The sequence below is a fragment of the Humulus lupulus genome, chromosome 8 (assembly GCF_963169125.1).
Source record: "Humulus lupulus chromosome 8, drHumLupu1.1, whole genome shotgun sequence".
In the NCBI taxonomy this organism is placed as follows: domain Eukaryota; kingdom Viridiplantae; phylum Streptophyta; class Magnoliopsida; order Rosales; family Cannabaceae; genus Humulus; species Humulus lupulus.
This window is the reverse complement of record NC_084800.1, coordinates 26,805,111-26,829,846: the sequence shown is the minus strand read 5'-3', so window position 1 is coordinate 26,829,846 and position 24,736 is coordinate 26,805,111. Positions and strand designations below refer to the sequence as shown.

Genomic DNA, 24,736 nt, shown 5'->3' with positions numbered 1-24,736 from the left:
GATCCTTGGAAATGGAAAGCAATCCTTGGGGCAGGCTTTATTTAGGTCGGAGAAGTCAATACAGGTCCGCCACTTCCCGTTGGGCTTTGGAACCAGCACGGGATTAGCGACCCAAATTGGAAATTTGGCTTCGCAGATAAAGCCACACTTTTTGAGCCGGGCCACCTCTTCTTCTAGGGCCTCGGCTCAGGTCGTTCCTAAACGCCTCTGCTTTTGGGATTTGGCAGGAACACTTTTATCCAGGTGGAGTGTGTGCATGATGACACTCGAGCTGATCCCTATCATGTCCTCGTGCGACCATGCGAACACGTCCAGGTTTTTCTGCAGAAACGTAGTCAGCTCCACTTTTCTTTGGTCACAGAGGTTCTTCCCAAGCTTAACCGTTCGTGATGGGTTTTGTTTATCAATGTTCACCTCCTCGAGCTCTTCGATAGTCTGGAGCTCGGATCTGTCCTCGCCTACACGGGGGTCAATGTCCTCACTTAAGGCGAGCTTTTCCTCTTCGGAAATTTGAGGTTTTTCAATCTCAGGAGCCGCCAAGGGTCCCTGAGATTCCTCCTCGCCCTGAATGGCCATTGCCAGCTGCCCGGGTTTAGACTTTCCCTTCATGGAAATGCTGTAGCATTCCCTGGCAGCGAGCTGATCGCCCTTGATGGCACAGATTCCTGTTGAAGTAGGGAACTTCATGGCGAGGTGTCGAACAGAAGTGATGGCCTCGAAAGCTATGAGCGCAGGTCGGCCGAAAATGGCGTTGTAGGCAGCGGAGCAGTCAATGAACACGAACTCAAGTAGCTTGGAGACTGTCCGAGACTCTTCTCCTAGGGTGATCACCAGCTCGATCGTCCCTATCGCTGCTGATCCTTCTCCCGAAAAGCCATATAGCATCATCGAGGTTGCCTTTAGCTCGGCGACAGTCAGACCCATCTTTTCTAAGGTGGATCAGAATAGGAGGTTCACCGAGCTCCCATTGTCCACCAACACTCTCCTTACTTTCCGGTTGGCGAGCTGGACTGCTACGACCAAGGGATCGTTGTGAGGGAATTGGACAATGCCTGCATCTTCCTCTGTGAAAGTTATCGGTTGTTTCTCTAACCGTTGCTGTTTTGACTGACGTTGCTCCGGGATGAACTCCGCTCCGTTGTGGGCCTTTAACTCATTCACATACCTCTTCTGGGCGCCTCTGCTCGTGCCAGCCATATGCGGTCCTCCAGAGATGGTGGATATCTCTCCCTCGACCGCGGGGGGAAGGACGTCCTGATCTATCCGAGGCCCGGGCTGGCTGGCTGGGATCTCCGGAACGGGTCGACTTGCTGGGACCCTGTTTCGCGAGTATTGCGCCAATGGGCCTGCTCGGATGAGAGTTTCGATCTCATCTTTTAGATGCCTGCAGTCGTCGGTATTGTGGCCGACGTCGTTATGGAAACGACAGAATTTTGAAGTATCTCTCTTTCCCTTGTGGTGCTTTAATGGCTCCGGCCTTTTCCAAGGGACCCGAGCAGCGTTGGCCAGGAAAATATTTTCCCTGGACTGGGTGAGCTCGGTATATGTTGTGAACACGGGCTTGAATTTATCCACAGACTTATTCTTCTTTTGACCGTGCTGGCTGTTTTCACCGTTTCCCTTTCTTTTGCCATCGCCGGGCTGGTTGTTCTGCGCGTCGCCGGGGATTGCCACCGCGATCTCCGTCCCTGCCCCAGCGGGCTTCTCAGGAACCTGGCTGGTCCCCGCGGCTGAAGCTTCAGCTTCTTCTAAGTTTATCCACTCTTGGGCTCTGTTAAGGAATTCGTTAACCGAGCTGACTACCTTCCTCTGAATATCTTTCCACAGGTCTCCTCCGACCAGGATTCCGGTTCTCATGGCCATGAGCTAAGAGCTATCGTCAGCGTCTCGGGCTCGAGCAGCGACATTCGCGAATCTGCTCAAGTAGGCTTTTAGCGTTTCACCGGGCTGCTGTCTCATGTTAGCTAGGGAATCGACTTGGACTCGGGCGGCCTGGGAGGCGCGGAATGCCCTTTTGAAGTCAACTGAAAAAGTCTTCCAGGAGATGATTGACTGTCTTTTACTTTGCTTGAACCACTGCCTGGCAGGTCCGATCAGTGTGGAAGGGAATATCAAGCAACGCAGCTCCGGACCAATGTTATGAGCCATCATTAGGGTGTTGAACATCCCCAAATGATCCGACGGGTCCCCGTCCCCGTTGAACTTTGACAAATGGGGCATACAGAAACCAGGTGGGTAGGCCGTCGCTGCTATATTGGGGGCGAAGAGTTCCATTTCGTCGCCCGAATCATACTCGTCTTTTTCTTTTTCTGTTAGGAGCTTTCTCATCAGCTCCTCCATCTAAGTTAGGCGCTCGAGGGTTTTGTCCTGAGATCCTGGGTTATTCCGGGGCTGTTCCACAGCTCCAGACCCATTGTACATATTAGGTGGGTTGTTGCCCCTCCTATCTTGAGATAGGTTATTTGGGACATTCCCTCCGTTACGTACTTCGGATCGGACTCCCGCCGAGCGGACCTGCCTACCATCTCCGGTTCGATCGTCTCTGTGAGAGTAGAGGCGATCTCGGAGGTCGCCTCCCTGTGTAGTCTGGTGACTTTGTACCGAACTTAGTCGCTGACGCAGGTCTCCTCCCGAGAGATCACTCCGGCGACTACCGGTCCAGTGGCTCCTGCTGGATAGGCTTGGAGTGCGTCTTTGGCGGTTACGATCTGATCCTTCCCCTGGCATCCTGCTGTGCCAGGAAGGCCCAGCCGACGGCGGGTCTCTCCTACTACTCCCGTAGGCCGGGATGTCCCGAACGGGCTGAGGAGATGGGTATCTGATTGGAGAAGGAGGATGCCTGACTGGGGAGGCGATCCTAGTTCCGTCCAGACGGATCAAATTTGGCGGGGGCCTTTCGGCCCTGCCAGCTTGCTGGTCCCGCCTTGGGCGAGCTGGACGAGGCGCAGGACGGTCTTCTGGGATGGGCTGGCGCTGCTGGCCCGCCCCGGATCTTCTTCGGGAGTTTCCCCGAGCTCTCCGGAGCGTTCCCGAGGAAGGTTGAGAACTAGGAGTTGACGTCCTGACCGAACGGTTGTATTGCTGTTGTCCGACCCCAGGCATTTCCCTGAAGTTTGCCTCTTGATGGTGTGATGAAGGGGTGGAGTTGGATGCATGAGGCCTACCCGACCGGCTATGCCTGGGCCGATTACCCCAGTGAGACTTAGGAGCCTCACCTTGCCTCTCTCCAGCGTTAACGTTGGTTGTGAGAGGGGATAGTCGGGCCAGAATATCCTGGATTTGCCGACCGGCTGTTGCTAACTAGCTCCTCAGCTGAGCATTCTCCATTTCCACCGCAGTATAATAACACGGATTCGGATTAGGTGGCCGGGGTGCTGAGCTACCAGTGTCGTCTTGGCCCACTAGCTGCTTTCCTGGCCTCTGCTGGACTTCAGGAATTTGCTCATCAGGGATGGCAACATGGTGGGCCTCCTGCCCATCATGCTGTTCTGTTTCGTTGCCATGCCTAGATCGAGTGGTCACCATAGTTGGATGTTTGTGGCAGCACTACTTGAACTTGCTCTCAATGAAAGCACCAAACTGTTGACGCGGTTCTTCGTCAACAGGTAATTAAGAGAAGAAGAGAAATGGATTAGTGCTGAAAGTAGAACCGTCACAGATGAAATCTTAGAGAGTGAACTAGGTGACTCAAGACACGTTTTTAAGTGGTTCAAAGGTTAAAATCTTTCTACTCCACTAGTCAATATTATTGATATATTCTGGATTTTTGGTTACAAAGTGTATATCTCTTCTGAGACTATTTTTTCCAACCCCTATCAACTCCCAGGGTCCCCATATTTATAGGAGAAGACACCTGGAAGTTGGTAGGGAGGTCATCCCGTGACCTTACCATTTGTCATATCAACTCTGTAACATTTATGATTAATTCCTAAACCTGACACATAAGTGTGGTCTAATCAGTATGAAAGGAGATAATGGGCCGCACGGCCCAACCCAGCCGTGGGTGTCTGAATGCGCACGTTCCTGCTGCGTGTCCGGGAAGTCAGGGAGATATCGGACACGTGATGTCAGATATAGGCACGTTTATCTTGCGTGTGTTGACTTTACAAAGGGTCAGAGATCCACGAGCAGCAGCTCGCACCACGAGCTGCTTCCCTGACCCAACCTTCGGCCTCAAGGATTCCTTCCCCCAGTCTTGGGCAGCCTTGGCGAGTTCTTGAGGATATCTCGAGCTAAGTGGGTACGACCTGGAAAACAAGATCTCCGACCTGGGGAAGTTTACGGACTAACCTTGATTAGTCCGAGGCTCGACCTGCTAATCAGCCCGTGGGAAAACCAGGGCGTACACTTCTAAACAAAGATGTTAATGGAGTGGTAGTGCATTAGACAAAATAGATTTCAGTACAACAACACCCCTGGCAAATAAATATAATCTACTCCAATTTCTCAAAAACTTGAACACAATAAGTAAGGTGTAAACACATTTTAGTTGATTATATTTTCCTCCAAAATCAGTTGTTTAACATGAAAAAAAATAATACTTCGGTCAACTAATTACATTTGTCTAAAAGCTATCGAAGAAGTGACAAAGTAAACTATCAATGATTCAATCACTCCTGAAACTACCAGTGAGTTATGTTGCCAAAACCAATTAAGCCAATTATATGTTACTTCTAACATTTTGGTTGGTCACAGAAAACAGGTCAACAATTTTTTATTCTCATTTTTTCAATAACATATATTTTTAGAGACTTCAACTCTGCCCCTTAATCTCACACACACCACTACAGCTAATCTCAAGTGGCATCCAATATTTTCAAATAAAGTGTCAATAACTAATTTTCTTGTGATTAGGACCTGATGCATGGCCCTTAGTTTTCCACAATGGTGTTTTATTTTATTTTTTGTACTCATTTTCACAGAGTTATCTATTTCAGTTTATCATCAATTACCTTCCAATGATGACACATTCATAGTACACCATGACTATATCTCTTCCATCTAGTGACAACTGTGAACATAATCTTGTTAAACATAACAATGCTCAAATTAGCAAACTATCAATTGAAGCACACCCAAAGTCAGAAATTACTTGAGTATTCTACGAGTCTCTTATTCAGTACACTGATTCTCTTACCTTGTCTATTTCCGTAATTTTTTTTAATTCTTTTCCAGACCCTCTACTTAAATTCATATGCCTATTTGACGAGGGCCAACTGCATCTTTAATTGACCATATAGCAATAAGAAATTCATAACTTTTCCAATAAATTCTTCACTGAGACATTTTATCAAACAATATGCAAGCACTTTTAAAACTGATACAAATAAAAATAGAATTTAGAATTGGATGAAACAAATGCATTAAAAACTTTGATAATATCAATTTGATCACGCATTGTTATATTTCACAATCATATGATTGCTATTATAATTTCTCTCAAACTAAAATTCAAACATAAGGTGGTCACCATTATATATGCTCGGCCACTGAATAATCGAGTGCACCATTACCCAGAATTCAAAGAAGCCAAACATAATTTTTGCCTAATTAGGTAATGCCCAAAACTTATCACGTAAATGTGGTATAAGAACTTACCCGAAGAACTCGACACAAAGATGCAAGGATTTATGCTTGGGCACTCGGTCCTTCAAACTCAAGGCAAACAACAGCGCATGTAGAATCAAACACCTCCAAATTAGTAGCAAATTTTACCAAACTCAATCCAAATCCTCACTACTCCAAACAAAAAAACCTAGCCCAAATTCGTAAAGGAGAATAATGGACTAAATGAGAGGAAATTTTCCTTCCAAACTTATGATTTGGTTTAGGAGGGACTTTAGCTTTTCAAATGAGAAGAATGACTAAACGGGCAAAATCACCAATCAAACACAAAGAAAAGTTCATCGGTTACTAAGGGGTCCCTAAGGCCATAACAGTACTTTCACACCCAATAAACTCAACAACTAAAATACACCATCCATTTTCTAAAACAATAAATCTAAAGGCTAAAAATCAAACACAGGACTAAGTCCTGAAAATGAACCGAGGGACTAAAGAAAGTGATTAAGGCATTGATACTACTGTTAGAATCAAGTGATTCAGCAAAAAAAAAAAAAAAAAGAGTGGAGACTAAAACAGAAGTCATAATTGATATACAATTAACAATAAATTTGTAATTATTTTATATAATTGTATATTTAGATTTTTTTCTCAAATACCATGGAATTTGTAATTTTATCTTTGTAATTTATATGATTTAATTATGAATCGTAATGCTTTGTCAAAAAAAAATTATCAATCGAAATGCTAAGAATGGCACAGCCAATTTGACACCGTGGCCCAGCCCAATTTGTTCACACAACACAATGAAAACTCCAGAATCGTCTGGTCCAGTCTAAACAACCTCTGTTACACTTTCCTTTTTCACGAAAGCTTTCGTGTCGCGTGCGATTTTCCTAGCCTCTTCGACCATCTTCTTCTCCAACGAATCACTTCGCTTCAACCTGTTAAAGAAACAGAAAAACAGAAAGTGATTCTTATTAAACTGAGAAAAGGGATTACAACTTATTTATAGAGTTCTGTTAAACATAAAGTCTAATCAGTTAGTTAACTCTAACTAACTAAAAGACTAATCTAACTATTATAACAGAACCAGTTTTGTTAACAACTAATTACAATTAATTACAACTCTCATTCTTAACATGCCCCCTCAAACTTAGGGTGGACAAGGAAGCCACACTAAGTTTGGATCGAAGAAAAAGAAATCTGGTGCGTGACAGTGCCTTGGTGAGAACATCAGCAACTTGTTCATGTGCAGGAGTATGTTTGACCACCAAAGTTTTGGCCAAAACCTTTTCTCTGACAAAGAATAAATCCAGTTCAATGTGCTTGGTTCGAGAGTGTAGAACTGGGTTTGCTGACATGAGAACAGTACTGAGATTGTCACACCAAATGATTGGTGGTCTTGGAATGGACACTTTGATTTCAGATAACAGGGACTGAATCCAAGTCATTTCTGCAGCGATGCTAGCCAAGCTTCTGTACTCCGCTTCGGTGCTACTCCGCGACACTGTTTGTTGCTTCTTGGAAGACCAACTTATCAAGTTTGATCCTAAGAAGACACATAGCCCAGAAGTGGATCTGCGATCATCCGGATCTGTTGCCCAATCGGCATCACAGAAGCCCACTAAGTCAAGAGAAGTCGATTTCTCAAAGTAAAGACCAAAGTCGAGGGAGCCTTTCAAGTACCTCAATATTCGCTTTACAGTTCGCCAATGTGATTCAAGAGGAGCATGCATAAATTGACACACTCGATTCACAGCATAGGAAATCTCTGGGCGTGTTATAGTGGCGTACTGCAGTGCTCCTACAAGGCTTCTGTAGGTTTGAGGATTCTGGCAAGGGTCACTTCCTGTAGCAGAGAGTCTTTCTCCGCCAGTCATAGGTGTTGGTAGGCTGTTTGCAAATTGCATTTTGGCTTTGCACAACACATCAGTTATATACTTTGTTTGGGATAAATGCAAGCCAGTAGAGGTGTGATGAACCTGTATACCCAGAAAGTAACTTACCTCTCCCAAGTCTTTCAAGGCAAACTGTGAGTTAAGCTGAGTGATGAGATCGGCAGCAAAGTTGGGGTCACTCCCTGTGACTAAAATGTCATCGACATAAACCAGAAAATATGTAACATGTGAGGCAGTATGTTTAATAAAAAGGGAGTTGTCTGATCTAGCATTGTAAAACCCAAAACCAATGAGAGAGTACTTGAGTTTATCAAACCAGGCACGGGGCGCTTGCTTCAGCCCATATATAGCCTTGTGGAGCTTGCAAACCAAATGAGAAGATTATGGTGCAATGAAACCTGGTGGTTGAAGCATGTATACCTCCTCGGACAAGGTTCCATTTAGGAATGCATTATTAACGTCCAGTTGCCTGATTTTCCAGCCATTCGAGAGAGCAACAGTGAGGATGACTCGAATAGTTGTAGGCTTGATCACAGGGCTGAAGGTCTCGGTGGAGTCAAACCCATACTGCTGGTGAAACCCCTTAGCCACAAGGCGAGCTTTAAACTTTGATACAGTGCCGTCAGGATTTTCTTTTATTTTGTAAACCCACCTATAGCCAATAGCTTTCCTCCCAGGAGGAAGAGGGACAAGAGTGTAAGTGTTGTTCTTCTGTAAAGCCACTATTTCAGTACCCATTGCATTTTTCCATTCCGGGTGAGCAAGAGCTTCATCAACAGTGAGTGGTTCTGTAGAGGTGAGATACACTTTCGGCTTGTATATCCCGGCCTTGGCACGAGTGGTCATGGGATGTGTGTTCAATGGAGCTGGAGCAGGAGAAGAGGGAGAGGGGGAGGTAAGTGGGAGTGATGGAAGAGGGGAGGAAGAGGGGAGATCTGGTAAAGATGATGAGGGTGAGGAAGGCAATAGTGTGGAGAGAGGAGGGGTGACAATAGGAGAAGGGTCAATGGGAATAGGAAGAGAGGAGGAAGACCCTGATGTTGACTCATTATGAGACAACACAGGAGAGGGAACACTGGAAGCAAAGGGAAAGGAAGATTCATTAAAGATTACATCTCGTGAGATGTAGAGGCGGCCAGTGCGAGATAAGCACTTGTAGCCTTTATGTTTGAGACTATATCCTAAGAAGGTGCACTCCTCTGAACGAAGTTGTAATTTGTGTTTATTATACGGCCTAGTATTAGGAAAACAAGAGCAACCAAAGACACGTAACTGGCTGTAATCAGGATCTTTTGCGAACAATTTTTTGATGGGAGTAAGGCCTTTGAGGACAGAGGAGGGTAGACAATTGATTAAATAAACTGAGGCACGCACAGCCTCATCCCAAAATCGTAATGGCATGGAAGCATTGGCAAGCAAAGTTAAAGCTGTTTCAGTTATGTGTCGAATTTTTCGTTCAGCTACACCGTTTTGTTCGTGTGTAGTGGGACAAGACAATCTATGAGAAATACCAGAATTGGCAAAGTAATTTGTACATGCTTGAAACTCCCCACCCCAGTCGGATTGAAAGTGTTTGAGTTTGTAAGGGAGCTCATTTTCAATTTGAGTTTTGAAATTAATAAAGGTTTGGAGAGTGTCTGATTTATTTTTTAAAAGGTATACCCAGGTATAACGAGAATAAGCATCAGTGAAATGGACATAGTATCGATATCCATTAGAAGACACCATGGGAGAAGGACCCCATAAGTCAGAGTGAACCAATTGTAAGGGTGCAGTGTATTCAGTTGTAGAATGAGAGAAAGGAAATTTATGAATTTTTCCTAGGCAACAAGCTTTACAAAAATCTGAAATGTCTTTATTTCGATTTGGAACATTACAAAGAGACATTACAGTTTGCACAATCTTGGCAGCAGGGTGCCCAAGACGATTATGCCACAAATGAAAATGAGAAAAGGATTGATTTGAGGGCTCAATAACATGAGCATTATTACAAGAAACAGTATGAAAAATGGATGATCTGGAGGAAGAGCCAGCAGGGATGGAGTGATGAAGAGACAGAGGAGGAAAGATATAGAGACCTTTCTTAAGTGTACCCTCCAAGAGCACCCTCTTGGAATCCTGATCCTTAACAAGACAGAAATCAGGATGAAATTCAAAATAGACTGAGTTATCTCAAGCAAATTGAGACACAAAAATAAGATTTTTAGTAATGCTAGGAACATGAAGAAGATTATTAAGAACAAGATGTTTGGAAGTATCAAGAGAAGAAAAGACAGTCTTACCAACATTCTGAATTGTGAGACCTGCTCCATTACCTATATGAACTTGTTCAGACCCCTGATACTCACCTTTGGTACCAAGATTATCTTCATTAGCAGTGCAATGATGTGATGCGCCCGAATCAGGGTACCAAGAATTGTCACAAACACTGTCAGCAGTGGCAATCAAAGCAGATGGCATCGCTTGAGATCGATCAGTAGGACCAGCACCAAAACCAGGGTAGGCAGGATTGAAACGTTGATAACACTTGGAAGCAAAATGTCCGGGTTTAGAGCAAAGTTGACACACAGGACGGTTCCCAGTGGCACCAGTTCCACGGCTAGAATTGGATGTATATGAAACACCGCGTCCACCAGATCCATTGCCAGGAGGGAATTGATACATCAAACTTGAGGAATTACCTCCACGTCCAGTAGCAAAGGGATTCTGAAATCCCTGTCCAGAATTTCTTGAAGAATTAGAATGAAATGCACCACGAGGCTTGAAGTTAGAATTGGAAAGATTTACAGAAGCAGAATCCAAATCTTTATGTTGTCGTTCAATTCGATGTTCTTGAGCTAAGAGAAGAGCTTCAAGAGCAGCCACACCAAGCGGTTCAGAACGAGAGTTAACAGAGATCACAAAAGTGTCGTAATCTGGTGAAGGCAGACCACGAAAGATTGCATCGATATGATCTTTGGTAGTAGTAGTGTGTCCTACTGAGTTGAGTTTATCAATTAGGGATCGAACCTTGAGGAGATAGTCAGTAAGAGATTGTGACCCTTTCTTGATATTCTGAAGCTCCGTTGTATATTGATCAATCTTGGCCTCCGTTTGAGATGCAAAATAGGTTTCAAGAACCGACCAAAGCTTCGCAGATGTACCACTTCGAACGACACGAGTGAGAATTGGTTCTGTCATAGACGATAACAACCAGGAATAGAGTAATTGATCTTGCTGATCCCAATTCGCAAAGGCTGGGTTAACCTCACCTGCAGTCCGAGCTGTTTCAGAGAGAAATCGAGGAGGAGGAGTGTAAGAATCAGAGATGTAGTTCTGTAACTTGTGGCCTCTAATGGCAGAAAGGACTTGAGGTTGCCATAGAAGGAAATTCTCATGATCTAATTTTGTAGCAAGTTTATGTGAGAAAATTACTGGAACGAACGAAGAGGACGAAGCGGCAAACGAAGTGGCCTGTGTTGCCGTGGACTGAGGTGGAGAATCCATGGCGGAACGGGAGCAAGAGAAATTTTAGGGGAACGACAGAGAGAAGCGTCAGAACTCTGATACCATGTTAAAGAAACAGAAAAACAGAAAGTGATTCTTATTAAACTGAGAAAAGGGATTACAACTTATTTGTAGAGTTATGTTAAACATAAAGTCTAATCAGTTAGTTAACTCTAACTAACTAAAAGACTAATCTAACTATTATAACAGAACCAGTTTTGTTAACAACTAATTACAATTAATTACAACTCTCATTCTTAACACAACCCATATATAAATAACTCACAGCTCCCACATCATTGTCAACATACATGCAACAATCACTTCAAACGCAACACAATCTTAAAACCCAACTTTGATACACGTATCTTCGTTTTCTTTCTCTGTTTTCTCTCGACAACCATTTTTGATAGTTTCTTGCTTTAATCAATGGCTTCCAAAACTGAAGGCAAAGCCATTGGAATTGACCTCGGCACCACCTACAGCTGCGTTGGTGTATGGCAAAACGACCGCGTTGAGATCATAGCCAACGACCAAGGTAACAGAACCACTCCTTCCTATGTTGCTTTCACAGACACCGAACGTTTAATAGGCGACGCAGCCAAAAACCAGGTTGCCATGAACCCACAAAACACCGTCTTCGATGCCAAGCGTTTGATCGGTCGTCGATTCTCTGATCCTTCAGTACAGAACGACATGAAGCTGTGGCCTTTCAAGGTCGTTCCTGGTCCAGGCGAGATGCCAATGATTGTCGTTCGATACAAAGGCGAAGAGAAGCAATTCGCAGCTGAGGAGATTTCGTCTATGGTTCTGGTAAAGATGAAGGAGATTGCCGAAGCTTTTCTGGGTCATTCTATTAAGAACGCTGTCGTTACTGTTCCGGCTTATTTCAACGATTCTCAACGGCAGGCTACGAAGGACGCCGGCGCCATTGCTGGGCTTAATGTGATGAGAATCATTAACGAACCCACCGCTGCTGCCATTGCTTATGGTCTTGACAAAAAGGACTCTCGGTCCGGCGAGAAAAACGTTCTCATTTTCGACCTCGGAGGTGGTACATTCGATGTTTCTTTGCTTACGATTGAAGAAGGAATCTTTGAAGTGAAGGCTACTGCCGGAGATACCCATCTTGGTGGTGAAGATTTTGATAACAGGCTTGTGAATCATTTTGTGGCAGAGTTCAAGAGAAAGCACAAGAAAGATATCAGTGGCAATGCCAGAGCATTGAGAAGGTTGAGAACGGCTTGTGAGAGAGCAAAGAGGACTCTTTCGTCTACCACTCAAACGACAATTGAAATCGATTCTCTTTACGAAGGTATTGATTTCTACTCTACTCTTACCAGAGCAAGGTTTGAAGAACTGAACATGGACTTGTTCAGAAAGTGCATGGAGCCCGTTGAGAAATGTCTTAAAGATGCCAAAATCGACAAGGGAAAGGTAAGCGACATCGTTTTGGTAGGTGGGTCGACGAGGATTCCGAAAGTTCAGCAACTTTTGGTGGACTTCTTCAATGGGAAAGAGCTTTGCAAGAGCATAAACCCAGACGAAGCCGTCGCATATGGGGCCGCCGTACAAGCTGCGATTTTGTGTGGTGAAGGGAATGAGAAAGTCCAAGACTTGCTTCTCCTCGATGTCACACCTCTCAGTCTCGGAATCGAAACCACCGGTGGTGTAATGACGGTTTTGATTCCGAGAAACACAACTGTTCCGACCAAAAAAGAGCAAGTCTTTTCAACTTACTCCGACAACCAAACCAGCGTTTTGATCCAGGTTTACGAAGGAGAAAGAGCCAGAACCAAAGACAACAATCTCTTGGGGACATTTGAGCTAAAGGGTATTCCTCCGGCACCAAGAGGAGTTCCTCAGATCAATGTCTGCTTCGACATCGATGCTAACGGGATTCTGAATGTTTCGGCTGAAGACAAGACTGCTGGTGTCAAAAACAAGATTACTATCACCAATGACAAAGGGAGACTGAGTAAGGAGAAGATTGAGAAAATGGTGCAGGAGGCTGAGAAATATAAAGCTGAAGATGAGCAAGTGAAGAAGAAGGTGGAGGCTCGGAATGCTCTTGAGAACTATGCTTACAGCATGAGGAACACTATTAAGGATGAGAAAGTTGCAGGGAAGTTAAGCTTGGGCGAGAAGGAGAAAATTGAGAAGGCGATTGAGGAGACAAGTGAGTGGATTGAGAGGAATCAGTTGGCTGAAGTTGATGAGTTTGACGACAAGTTGCAGGAATTGGAGGAATTGTGTAATCCCATTATTGCACAGATGTATCAGGGTGATGGAAAGCCCAACTCTGCTGGGCCTGGTTCTGGTTCTGGTTCTGGGCCCACAATTGAAGAAGTGGATTAAGGGAGTTGGATTAGATTTAGAAATGGTTGTTTGCGGTGTGGAGTTTTGACAAGTATAATGTAAAGTGCGAGGTTTGAAGTCTTAATAAGTAATTACTTATGTATCTATTTAATAATAATAAAAGTCATTTTGTCGATACATATACATTGTGACTAATTGTGACTTATGTATCTATTATGCTAGTTACTCACTAAAAGATGCTATGTTTACTCGTAGAGTTAAAAAAATTGAACCCATGAGTGATGAGTTATAATATAAATTAATCAACTCATAAAGAAACTAATTTATGAATGGTTTGGTATGCTATTTATTCACCAAAAAACCATTATTATTTACTACTAGAGTTAAATTAATTGAAGTGTTATATATATACACTTATATAACAACACTCTATGTACGTATGCCTCTCATGGTTATGGTTATATATTAGGTTTTGATATTAAGGCATACCTACCTATGTCTATATTCTCTAGGCTGTATAAAATTACATAACTAGTCTTTGTTTGGAGTCAACAAATTTTAAACATTCCCCTACCAGATAGAGTAGACCATGTAAAGATGAAGAAGAAATTCAAAGAAAACTATTCTGTATTATTACTCTGTTACAGGAAAATGTATTTATACAAGTTTGAGAGCTTAACAAAACAGAACAAGCTAATTCAACTAAAACTGTAACAGACTCAAAATCGACAAACAGTACTAGCAACAAATAACAGAAAAATATATCAGTATACTCTAACAGCCCCCTTAAACTAAGTGGGGTGTAAACAGATCACACTTAGTTTGTCTTGCAAAATAGAAAAATGAGAGCTGGAAATTGGCTTAGTTAAACAGTTAGCAAGTTGATCTTTTGCTGGAACATGATGCACTAAAAGCCGATGCTGAAGAACCTTGTCACGAACATAGTACAAGTCTAGTGCAGGCATGAAGAACAGGGTTAGCAGCTAGCATGACAGAATTAAGATTGTCACACCAAACTGTGGGAACTGAAGCAGTGGAAACATGTAACTCAGAAAGCAACGATTGAATCCAAGATAATTATGTAACTACCGCAGCTAAGCTTCTAAACTCAGCTTCTGTTGAGGAGCGAGAAATGATAGATTGTTTCTTAGATTGCCATGATACTAAGTTGCCACCCAAAAGGACACAAAAACCAGTAGTAGATCTGCGATCATTTGGATCGGAGGCCCAATCTGCATCACAAAAGGCCTCCAAATTGAATTGAGTGCTTCTGCGAAGTAAAAGACCATAGTCTAATGTTCTAGCCAAGTATCTCAAAATTCTTTTGACAGCAACCCAATGTGACTGAAGCGGAGAGTGCATGAATTGACAAACTTTATTGACACTAAAGGCGATTTCAAGTCTGGTTATTGTAGCATACTGCAAACCTCCCACAATGGACCGATAAAGAGATGGATCAAGAATTGGATCACTTCCATAAGATGATAGACGAAGACCACTTGACATAGGTGTACTCTGAGTTTTAGCTCCCTGCAATTGAGGCTTACAAACAAGGTCTTGAATATACTTCCTTTGAGAAAGTAATAAACTAGCATCAGTATGCAAAACTTGAATGCCCAAAAAGTAATTAACAACTCCCAGGTCTTTCAAAGCAAAAGTGTTTCTCAAGCTGCCAATGATGCTAGAAACGAGTTGATCATTACTCCCAACAACAAGAATATCATCTACATAAACTAAAATGAAAATAGAGTAGGTAGATGAAATCTTAACAAATAAAGAGTGATCAGCTTTAGTAGAAACAAACCCAAAGCGAAACAAGGTAGTAGACAACTTATCAAACCAAGCTCTAGGAGTTTGTTTGAGACCATTCAAGGCTTTATGGAGTTTGCAAACTTTAGTTGGAGAAGCTTGATCAACAAAACCATGTGGCTGAGTCATGTAGATATCCTCTTGCAAATCTCCATTAAAAAAGGCATTGTTGACATCAAGTTGTCTGATTTCCCACCCTTTAGAAACTATAGACAAGACAACCCTTATGGTAACTAGTTTTACAACCGAGCTGAAGGTCTCATTGTATTCAAAGCCTTGTTGTTGATGATACCCTTTAGCCACAAGTCTTGCTTTGTATTTAGATATAGTACCATCTGGATTCTCTTTCACTTTGAACACCCACTTGCAACCAATGGGAACCTTGTCAGGGGGTAGATCAACAAGTGTCCAAGTCTGATTCTGTAACAGAGCATTGAATTCAGATGTCATGGCAGCAGTCCATTCTGTATTCTTCAAAGCATCCTTAACCAAGGAAGGTTCAGCAGAGGCCATCGAAACACGAGGCTTGTGAATGCCTGACTTGGAGAGAGTCTTCATAGGATGAACATTGACATCTGCAAGCAAAACATCAGTAGGAACATATACAATAGGATTTGCATATGAAGAATCAACATGTTGGTCAGACGTAGTAATAGGCAAGGAAGAGGAAACTTGTTGAAATGAAGGTATAGAATTTTGACGTTTAATGTTTGAAGAGGGAGGAACAAGTGGAACCAAGACAGATTCTTGTGAGACTACAACAGGAGGACGGGCTGGTGTAAATGATGCATATTACTGGAAGATGAGGATGAAGCAGTACCTTTATGAGTATCAAAGGAATAAGGAAAAACAAACTCATCAAATATAACATCCCTTGATATATAAAGCCTACCTTCCTTTGTTAAACACTTATAATCTTTGTGTAGTAAACCGTAACCAATAAAAACACATGGAACATATTTAAATTGTAATTTGGTTTTGTTATAAGGTCTAAGACGTGGGTAATACAAGCAACCAAACACCTTTAACATACTATAATCAGGTTGAGTATCAAAAAGAACTTCAAGAGGAGTAGAAAAATGTAACAGAGGAGTAGGCATCCCATTTATTAAAAAAACAGCAGTTCGAAAAGCCTCATCCCATAATTTTTGTGGGAGTGAAGCATGAGCAAGAAGAGTAAGGCCAGTTTCAACTATATGCATATGTTTACGTTCTGCCACCCCGTTTCGTTCTTGAGTGTGAGGACAAGAAACTTTATGAACTATACCAGACTGTTAGAGAAGATTTATAAACGCCCTATACTCACCCCCCCCCCCCCCCCCCCCAATGTGTTTGAATGGCTTTAATTTTGACTCCTAGTTGCAACTCAACCTGAGATTTAAAACAAATGAAAGTAGGCAAAGCCTCATCTTTAGTGCGCAACATGTAAATCCACGTATGTTTGGAAAAGGCATCAATAAAACTGATATAATATCTATAGCCACTAGCAGAGTTAATAGGAGCAGGACCCCATAAATCTGAATGTATGAGTTGAAGTCACTACTACAAATATAGGCTTTCTCTGCGGTTTTTTTTCAACAATAAACAAAAAGCCCAGAGAAAAGGTTTGAAAGAGTCGAAAAAATTATATTTAATGTCCGCGCCCTACTTTATTGCGGTTTAAAAAAAAACGCAGTGAAAAGTTTGAAATGGGACACTTTTCTCTATGATTTTGGGTATAAAACCGCAGAGAAAAGTGCAAAGCTTTTCTCTGCGGTTTTGAGTATAGAACCGCGAAGAAAAGCCTTCCCTCTTCCTACATCAACCCGAGACCCTACTCTTCCCTCTCATATTGCATTTTTCATTTTCATAGAGAGGCATACACGGCGCTCTACCACCGTCCCCAGCCACGGGTAAGCCCATTTTGTCCTTTTTTTGCTTGTTTTTTTTTCTTCATTTTTTTGCATATTAAAGCTTGAAATCATGTAAATATACTTAATCTTGATTTATTTTGAAGTTTTAGTGTAAAAATAAAGAAATATTGAGTGGGTTTAATGGGGGTTTCAATGTATGTTCATATGGTTATTTTCAAAGTTTTTTGGAACATTTATGAAAGTTTCTATAGGATTAGAAGACATTTTCATTGTTTAAAACATGTTTTGATCACTAAAACTTGATTTTTTAATGTATATTTCGGTTTTAGAGTATTTTTTGTATTATTTTATTTATAATAATGTTGTTTACATAATTTTTTATATTAAAATATTATTGCTTACATAATTTTGTATATTATTTAGGTAATGGTTTTTTTAAAGTATATTTTTGTTAATTGTATTATTTTAGGATCAATTCAATTACCATATATTTACTAATGTTTAAAATTTTATTGTAGGAAATATTTGTTTGAATGTGAGGTGTGTTGAAATTGTTGAAGATTAATTTTGAAGGTGAGTAATAATTACTACTTAATTTTTTTACTTTTATTTTTTATATTTATAAACTATTGTTAGAGGAGTTTGAATATATTAGATATTCATCCATAGTGAAGTAGGTTCTGAGATAAAATTGTGTGCTGCGGAGATAACATAAGGTTGATAACATGTGTGTTTTAGTGAAGTAGGTTCTGCGAATTATGTGTGTGCTGTGGTGACTTATGGTTGAGAACATGCATGTTGTTTGTTATATGTTTTGTTTGATGTGAATTTATAAGTAGATAACTTGGGATATGCTATAAATACAGAGGAAACTCTGCCCAATTTTTTTTTGATAATATTAATTGAACATGTTTTATAAGTTAATATATGTAATAATTATGTTTTTGTTTATGTTGAAATTGTAAATACATATGAATTTTGGATATGTTATAGAAATAAATGAAACTTTGCCCACTTTATTTTATAATTTATTAATTGAACATAATTTTTGCAATTACAATATTAATTTTCTTTTCATTATCGACTTAGGAATTAGGTAGATATTATCATTATGGATAAGTCATGGATTCTTGAGAATAGAGAAACACAACAATTTCAAGACGGATTCAACCAATTTTTCGAATTTTGCCAAACAAATTTTAGTGATCCGGAAAGAATTCATTGTCCATGTTGATACATAATTTTTCTACCGCAAGTGTACGGTGTATTGCAATATAGTTTTAATTTAAAAGATGTCGAACCCACAAGGATTAAATAATAAATTCACTAATTACTGTTACTTTTAAGTCTATAATTTTAATTAGAAAATTCAACAAATAAAAAAAACAATAAAATAATAAAATGAAATAACAAAACAATCAAAGCTAATGATCTTGGAAAGTGATTAGTAAAAGATAAATGTACTAGAGTATTGATTTCACTATTTAATTATGAACATGGTTTCTTTATTATCCTAATTAGTTCTCCTCATTTGTAATTTCTAGAATTCTAATATAATGCATCTCTCTTTCTCAAGCATATATGCAATTAATCTCAATTAATCAATATGATATCTCTATTCGCTATTGATTAATCAAGACGTCATTAAGCAAAGTTTATTCTTTTAAACCAAATTCATAGAGTTCATGGAATCTCTCAATCTCACAATCACTCTATGTCAAATCTTCCTATGTCCAATCTAAGTTTATCTTTCTCAAGCATAAACCCTAGATCTCAATTCACAATAATGATGGCCAAACATTAATATGAGAAAATTAAATCAAGAAGATATGAACAAATGAGAAGAACTTCATAAAAATAATAATAAAACCACAATTCAATAATCAAAATAGATCCATCTTATACTCTAGCACAAAAAGAGTTTAGTTCTCCATTACAAACATAAACATAATAGCAATGTAGTTGTTCATAATTAAAAACTAAAAATAAAAGGAAGAAGAAAGAAACTAGATATAATGGTGATGATGTTGATGAAGTCTAGCCTCCTTTTCCTTTCCAAGCATGTAATCCCAGATCTAATCTCCTCCAAAACGTAATTAGAACCCTAATTATACTTTTCCTTTTATATCCCCTTCAAAAAGACATCTTTTGCCCTTCAAAAATCAAAATTTAAACTTTCCGTACGGATCCAGGCGCTGCAGCCCCTCAAACAGGCGCTGCTGCGCTACAAAAAAGCCAAATACATGCTCTCTTTAACAATCAGGCGCTGTAGCCCTAATTCAGGTCAGAAATTGCGCTGCAGCCCTATTTCACGATTTTTTTTATTTTTCTTCGTTTCACTCCCGTTTTGTATGAACTTTGCACCACTTTTCCTTGGACCCTACACAAACACAACACAAGCATAAAACCAAACAAAACACCCTAAACACCTACAAATTAGATATAAAATGACACTAATAAGTGAATCTAAAATTCACTTATCACATGTATAGATTGTGGTAATGGATCAAAAGGAAATATTACCATGATAAAAAATCATGTATTTTGTCAGGGATTCGATACAAGTTATCATACATGGTATTGGCATGGGGGATCATTGAAAAATAATAATCCATATCCATTCGGGAGGTGAGGGATTGATGATTTGGGATATAGTGATTTTGACGATCATCCTATGGAATTGCTCGATGAAGCACAAGAAGAGTTTGTTGATGATCCTTCAAAATTTGATAAATTGGTTAAAGATGCAGATAAACCATTATTCAATCGTTGTCTGAAACAAAGATGACCAACGATGGTAAAATTTTATAACATAAAAGCAGAAAATGGAGTTAGCGATAAATGTTTTAGTCAATTTTTAGCTGCTTTTAAAGAGATTTTGCCGTCAGATAATTGCTTCCCTGAGTCTATGTATGAAGTGAAGAAAACTTTAAATTGCATAGGCTTGAAGTATGAGAAGATCCATGCATGTCCAAATGATTGTGTGTTATATCGTAAAGAGTATGCAGACATGGAAACTTGCCCAGAATGTGATTCACCCCGCTACAAACCTAACAAGAGTACAAAGATTAGGAAACTTTTTCCTCAGAAAGTGATGTGGTACTTGCCTTTGATTCCGTGGCTTAAGCGATTATATCGAAGTGCAGAACACTCTGAAAACTTAATATGGCATGAGACTAGGCGAGTGAAAGATGGTAAACTTTGACATCCTGCAGATTCACAGTCTTGGAAAAAAGTTAATAACTTAAATCCTGAATTTAAAACTGAAGCAAGACATCTTCGTCTAGGTCTAGCTGCCGATGGTGTAAATCCACATAAATCTCTAAGTAGTAGGCATAGTTCGTGGCCTGTCTTCCTTGTTATGTACAATCTTCCTCCGTGGTTAGTTATGAGAAGAAAGTTTTTGATGCTCACGTTAATGATTTCAAGCCCAAAACAATCGGGACACAATATAGATGTTTATTTGGCACCATTAATTGATGATTTGAAAGATTTGTATGAAAATGGTGTTGAGGCATATGGCGGTTTTAAGAAAGAAGTCTTTAACTTAAAAGTTGTTTTGTTGTGGACTGTTAGTGATTTCCCAGCTTATGGTAATCTATCAGGGTTAAGAACAAAAGGTTACTAGGGATGTCCAATATGTTGCACTAACACAAGGGCTATTCGTCTGTCGAATGGGCACAAAATTTGTTATATGGTTCATAGACGATATTTGCCCCTAAATCATCATTATAGGGAAAAAAAGCATTTGATGGTGATAAAGAACAAGGTGTTGCTCCTTTTCCACTTCCGGGGCCACAAATTCTTAAAGAAGTAGAGAAAACTGATTTCAAGTATGGAAAAATGCAGAAAAACAAGAAAGTAAATGGATGTTTCCAAAGGAAATCAATTTTTTTTGTCTCCCTTACTGGAAAGATTTACTTGTTCGACATTGTTTGGATGTCATGCATATAGAAAAAATGTGTGCGAAAGTATTATAGGTACATTACTTGATATTCCCAGTAAAACTAAGGATGGTTTAACTAGTCGTTTAGATCTTGTTGAAATGGGTATACGAACTGATTTAGCATCTGAATAGACAGGTAAACACACATATTTACCTCCTGCTTGTTTCACGTTGTCCAGAGAAGAGAAAAAATTTGTATGTAAATCATTTGCAGAGATGAAAGTGCTTGATGGCTATTCATCCAACATTCGAAACTTGGTATCCATGGGAGATTTGTAGTTGATGGGTATGAAATCACATGACTGTCATATGTTGATGCAACAATTACTTCTGATTGCTATTCGATCAGTATTATCGAAAAAAGTTCGAGATTGTTTGACGAATGTTTGCATATTCTTCAATCATTTATGCGGAAAAGAATTAGAAATGAAAAAATTGGATGCATTGCATTGTAAGATAGTGGAAACTCTATGCAACCTTGAAATGTTCTTTCCGCCATCCTTCTTTGACATTATGATACATTTAATGGTTCATCTAGTAAGGGAAGCCAAGTTGTGTGGACCAGTTTGGGCGAGATGGATGTATCCATTTGAAAGAAGTATGAAGGTGTTGAAAAGTTATGTGCGTAATCATTATCGTCCTGAAGTTAGTATGGTTGAATGTTATATATCGGAAGAGGCAGTAGAATTTTGCTCAGAATACATGAGTGGGGTTGAGGCAATCAGAATCAACAAACCACGAAATAACTCAGATGGAGTTGATAAAGGACTACGAGGGAACGGAACAGTGATCACAGTGTCTAGGGCAGAATTAGATCAATCTCAATTAGTTGTGTTGCAAAATAATCCTGAGATTCAATCATATATAATGTAAGTAGATAATATATTTCAATCATATATATTAGGGTAATGATTTTCTTTTTGTTGTTTAAACTTTTTGTTATTTATTTTATGTTTCAGTGATCACATAGAGTTATTACAGTCGATGATTCCAAACAAGGTTAAAAATAAACAAAAATGGGTTATAGATGAGCATAATAAAACATTTTGCCAGTGGCTGAAGAATACAATTTTGACGAAGTTGGGAGAAAAAAATCATGGAATGTCGACTGAGTTGAAGCGCATATCTCTTGGAGCAAGCATTGATGTAATAAAGCATCAAGCTTACATTGTCGAAGGGAAACGATTTCATACTAAGTCAAGAGATGATGCTCGGCTGGTTCAAAATAGTGGAGTAAGTGTAGTTGCAGAAGCTATACATTTTGCCAGTGCAAAAGATAATAACCCAATTTCAGGCACAATGACATACTACGAGATTGTTGAAGAAGTATGGGAGCTAGATTATTCATTATTTCATATTCCTCTTCTTAAATGTTCTTGGGTAGACAACAATACTGGCGTTAAAACTGACGAACTTGGATTCACTCTGGTTGATTTAAGTAAGAAGGGAAGCAAGAACGATCATTTTATCATGGCTGCCCAAGCAAAACAAGTGTTTTATATACTTGATCCAGTTAATGATAAATGGCCCATTGTTTTATCCGTTCCCGAGCAGAAGTTTTTAGAAAAAGAAGATTACGATGAAAATTATGATTTATATCATGATTATTTAATTGTTGGACAACCGATACATGAACAAGTTGAGAATATTCAGGATAATGATAATGATAGCGATACCGATGATCGTGATTATCTTAGAAACGACATCGAAGAAAGAATATGGGTCGATTGTAAATCGACCAAAAATAAAATAAGAAAAAGAAGAAAACATGTTTAGTAAGTTATATAATTCATTAATACTTGTGATTATTTATTTGTATAATGCATTAACACTTGTGATTATTCATTTGTGTGTTGCAGATGGCGGATAAAAGAGATGACAAATGTTATATTATTTTATAATATAATGTAATATTATATTATATTATAATATAATATTTTAGATTAAATAAATGTGACAAAGAGTGTCACATATTGTAACATATAATAGAGAGTTACAATATTTAGATATATGAGATATATCCAAATAATGTAACATATTTGGTGTTACAAATTTGTAACTTCCAAATATTACCCTTTATTGTGTAAATTTGGTGTTACACAATATTGAGATGAATTTCATAAAGCCATTTGAGAAATGGTTGTTAGAGATATGATTTTAACCCCAATAATGTATTTTGGGGGTTACAAAATCATTTGGTTGGGTTTGGAATCATTTGGAAAAATAACACAATTTTAAGTGCTGAAAATGGTCAGTGGCCGCGGCCACTGAATGTTGGTGGCTGCAGCCTGTGGGACAGAGACTAGTGGTCGCGGCCACCAATGTCTCTGGCCGTGGCCACAGGCCAAAAACTGACCATTTTTTTTTCTTTCATTTTTTTCAATCTTTGTTGAACGGCTCAAAAAACCCAAATAACTCCAAAATCTCAATTTTAATTCCATATTAATCCAATTAAACATTGGTGTTAGGACTAGTTTTGGTATGCTTTTAGGGCGTGTTTTAAGATGCAATTTTAGTCTTTTATTTGGTTTTGTGTGATATTATGCCGGTGTTTATTGTGTTTTCAGGATTAAGTGTGGTTATGAAGGAAATAGCTTGAAATTGGAGGAAAAGCTCTTAATTCTTGAAGAAACGGTGTTAAACGGGCTAAGGAATGGAAACTAGGCGAAACCGGGGGTCAAATTGGTGATTTGGTGAAAAGTTGGAATTAGAGCCGCAGCCCTAAGAGTTTCAGAGAAGAGAAAAAAAAAATCTGTCAGCATTAGAGCTGCAGCTCTATCAGATAGAGCTGAGGCTCTATTAAAATCTGAATTAGAGTTGCGGCTCTATCAATCCAGAGACGACGCCAGTCCGTACTGAAGCCAAATTTAGGGCATTTTTCAAGGGCAATTTTGTCCTTCCGCACATAATTAATTAGGGATTATAAAAGCTTTCTTAATGATGTTTTTAAAAAAAGATTAACCCTAGGAGACGGCTGAAGGCACATTGTGGAGGATTGCAAGTGGAATCGAAGAATTCATCACAATTTTCTTCTTTTTTACTTTGAATTTCTGTATTTTGGATGTTTTATTTATTTATTCTATGGTTATTATGAATTTGATCATGAACTAAACTATTTTTCTAAGGTGTTAATGGATTCTCCTGAACCTTTATTTTAAATTAATGCAAGTCTTATGATTTCAATTTTATCTTGTAATTTATTCAATTTGAATTTAATTCTTGTGAATGATTGATCACCATTGACATGAAATATATGATTTTGATTCGAAATCTGAGAAGTGAGAATTGAGAATTGAATATGCTGTAATTAAATAAACATAGATTTCATATTAGGACGAGAGTACCTATGTGGTCTGTGTAGTTTTAGGGTTGTTAATATTAATGCATATCTTATGTTTATTTATCACAGAGATGTAGAAAATTTGCATAGGATTGAGACTTATATATCCTAGTACGAATATAAGTTATTATTGTTGACCTGCTATCACAAGAGAAAAGTTGAATAGTAAGATTTGTGTTAATAAGAACTAAAGAGGATGGTTGATGAAATTGATTGCCCTAGTTTTTAATCCATTGAATTTTCTTAACGTTTTTTATTTTCAGTTCTTAAAGTTAATGTAACGCCCCAAATCCAGGGACCGTTACGGTGTGCCTTGTAAACAGTGCTAAACTCGCTAATCGATCCCAAAATTATAATTTCAGAGTCTACTACAAGAAAATATTTACAACAGGCCGTTCTATGTGGCAAAGCAGGGTTTAACCCTAGTTCCTTCTCAACCTCGGCCGTGGTGGACGAGCAGCTGCATATGTACACCTCATCACCTAAGCTCTCCAACTCAAGGATGGTCCAGCTTTCTTTT

At 39.5% G+C, this 24,736-nt stretch overlaps 1 protein-coding gene across 1 annotated transcript; it reads left to right on the top strand.

Moving 5' to 3' along the window:
• Nucleotides 1-11,224: 11,224 nt before the first annotated feature.
• LOC133796491 (heat shock 70 kDa protein-like) lies at nucleotides 11,225-13,447 on the top strand. Its single transcript, XM_062234024.1, has one exon. It carries the CDS (start codon nucleotides 11,379-11,381, stop codon nucleotides 13,305-13,307), a length of 1,929 nt encoding a protein of 642 aa, XP_062090008.1. The 5' UTR covers nucleotides 11,225-11,378; the 3' UTR covers nucleotides 13,308-13,447.
• Nucleotides 13,448-24,736: the final 11,289 nt, after the last annotated feature.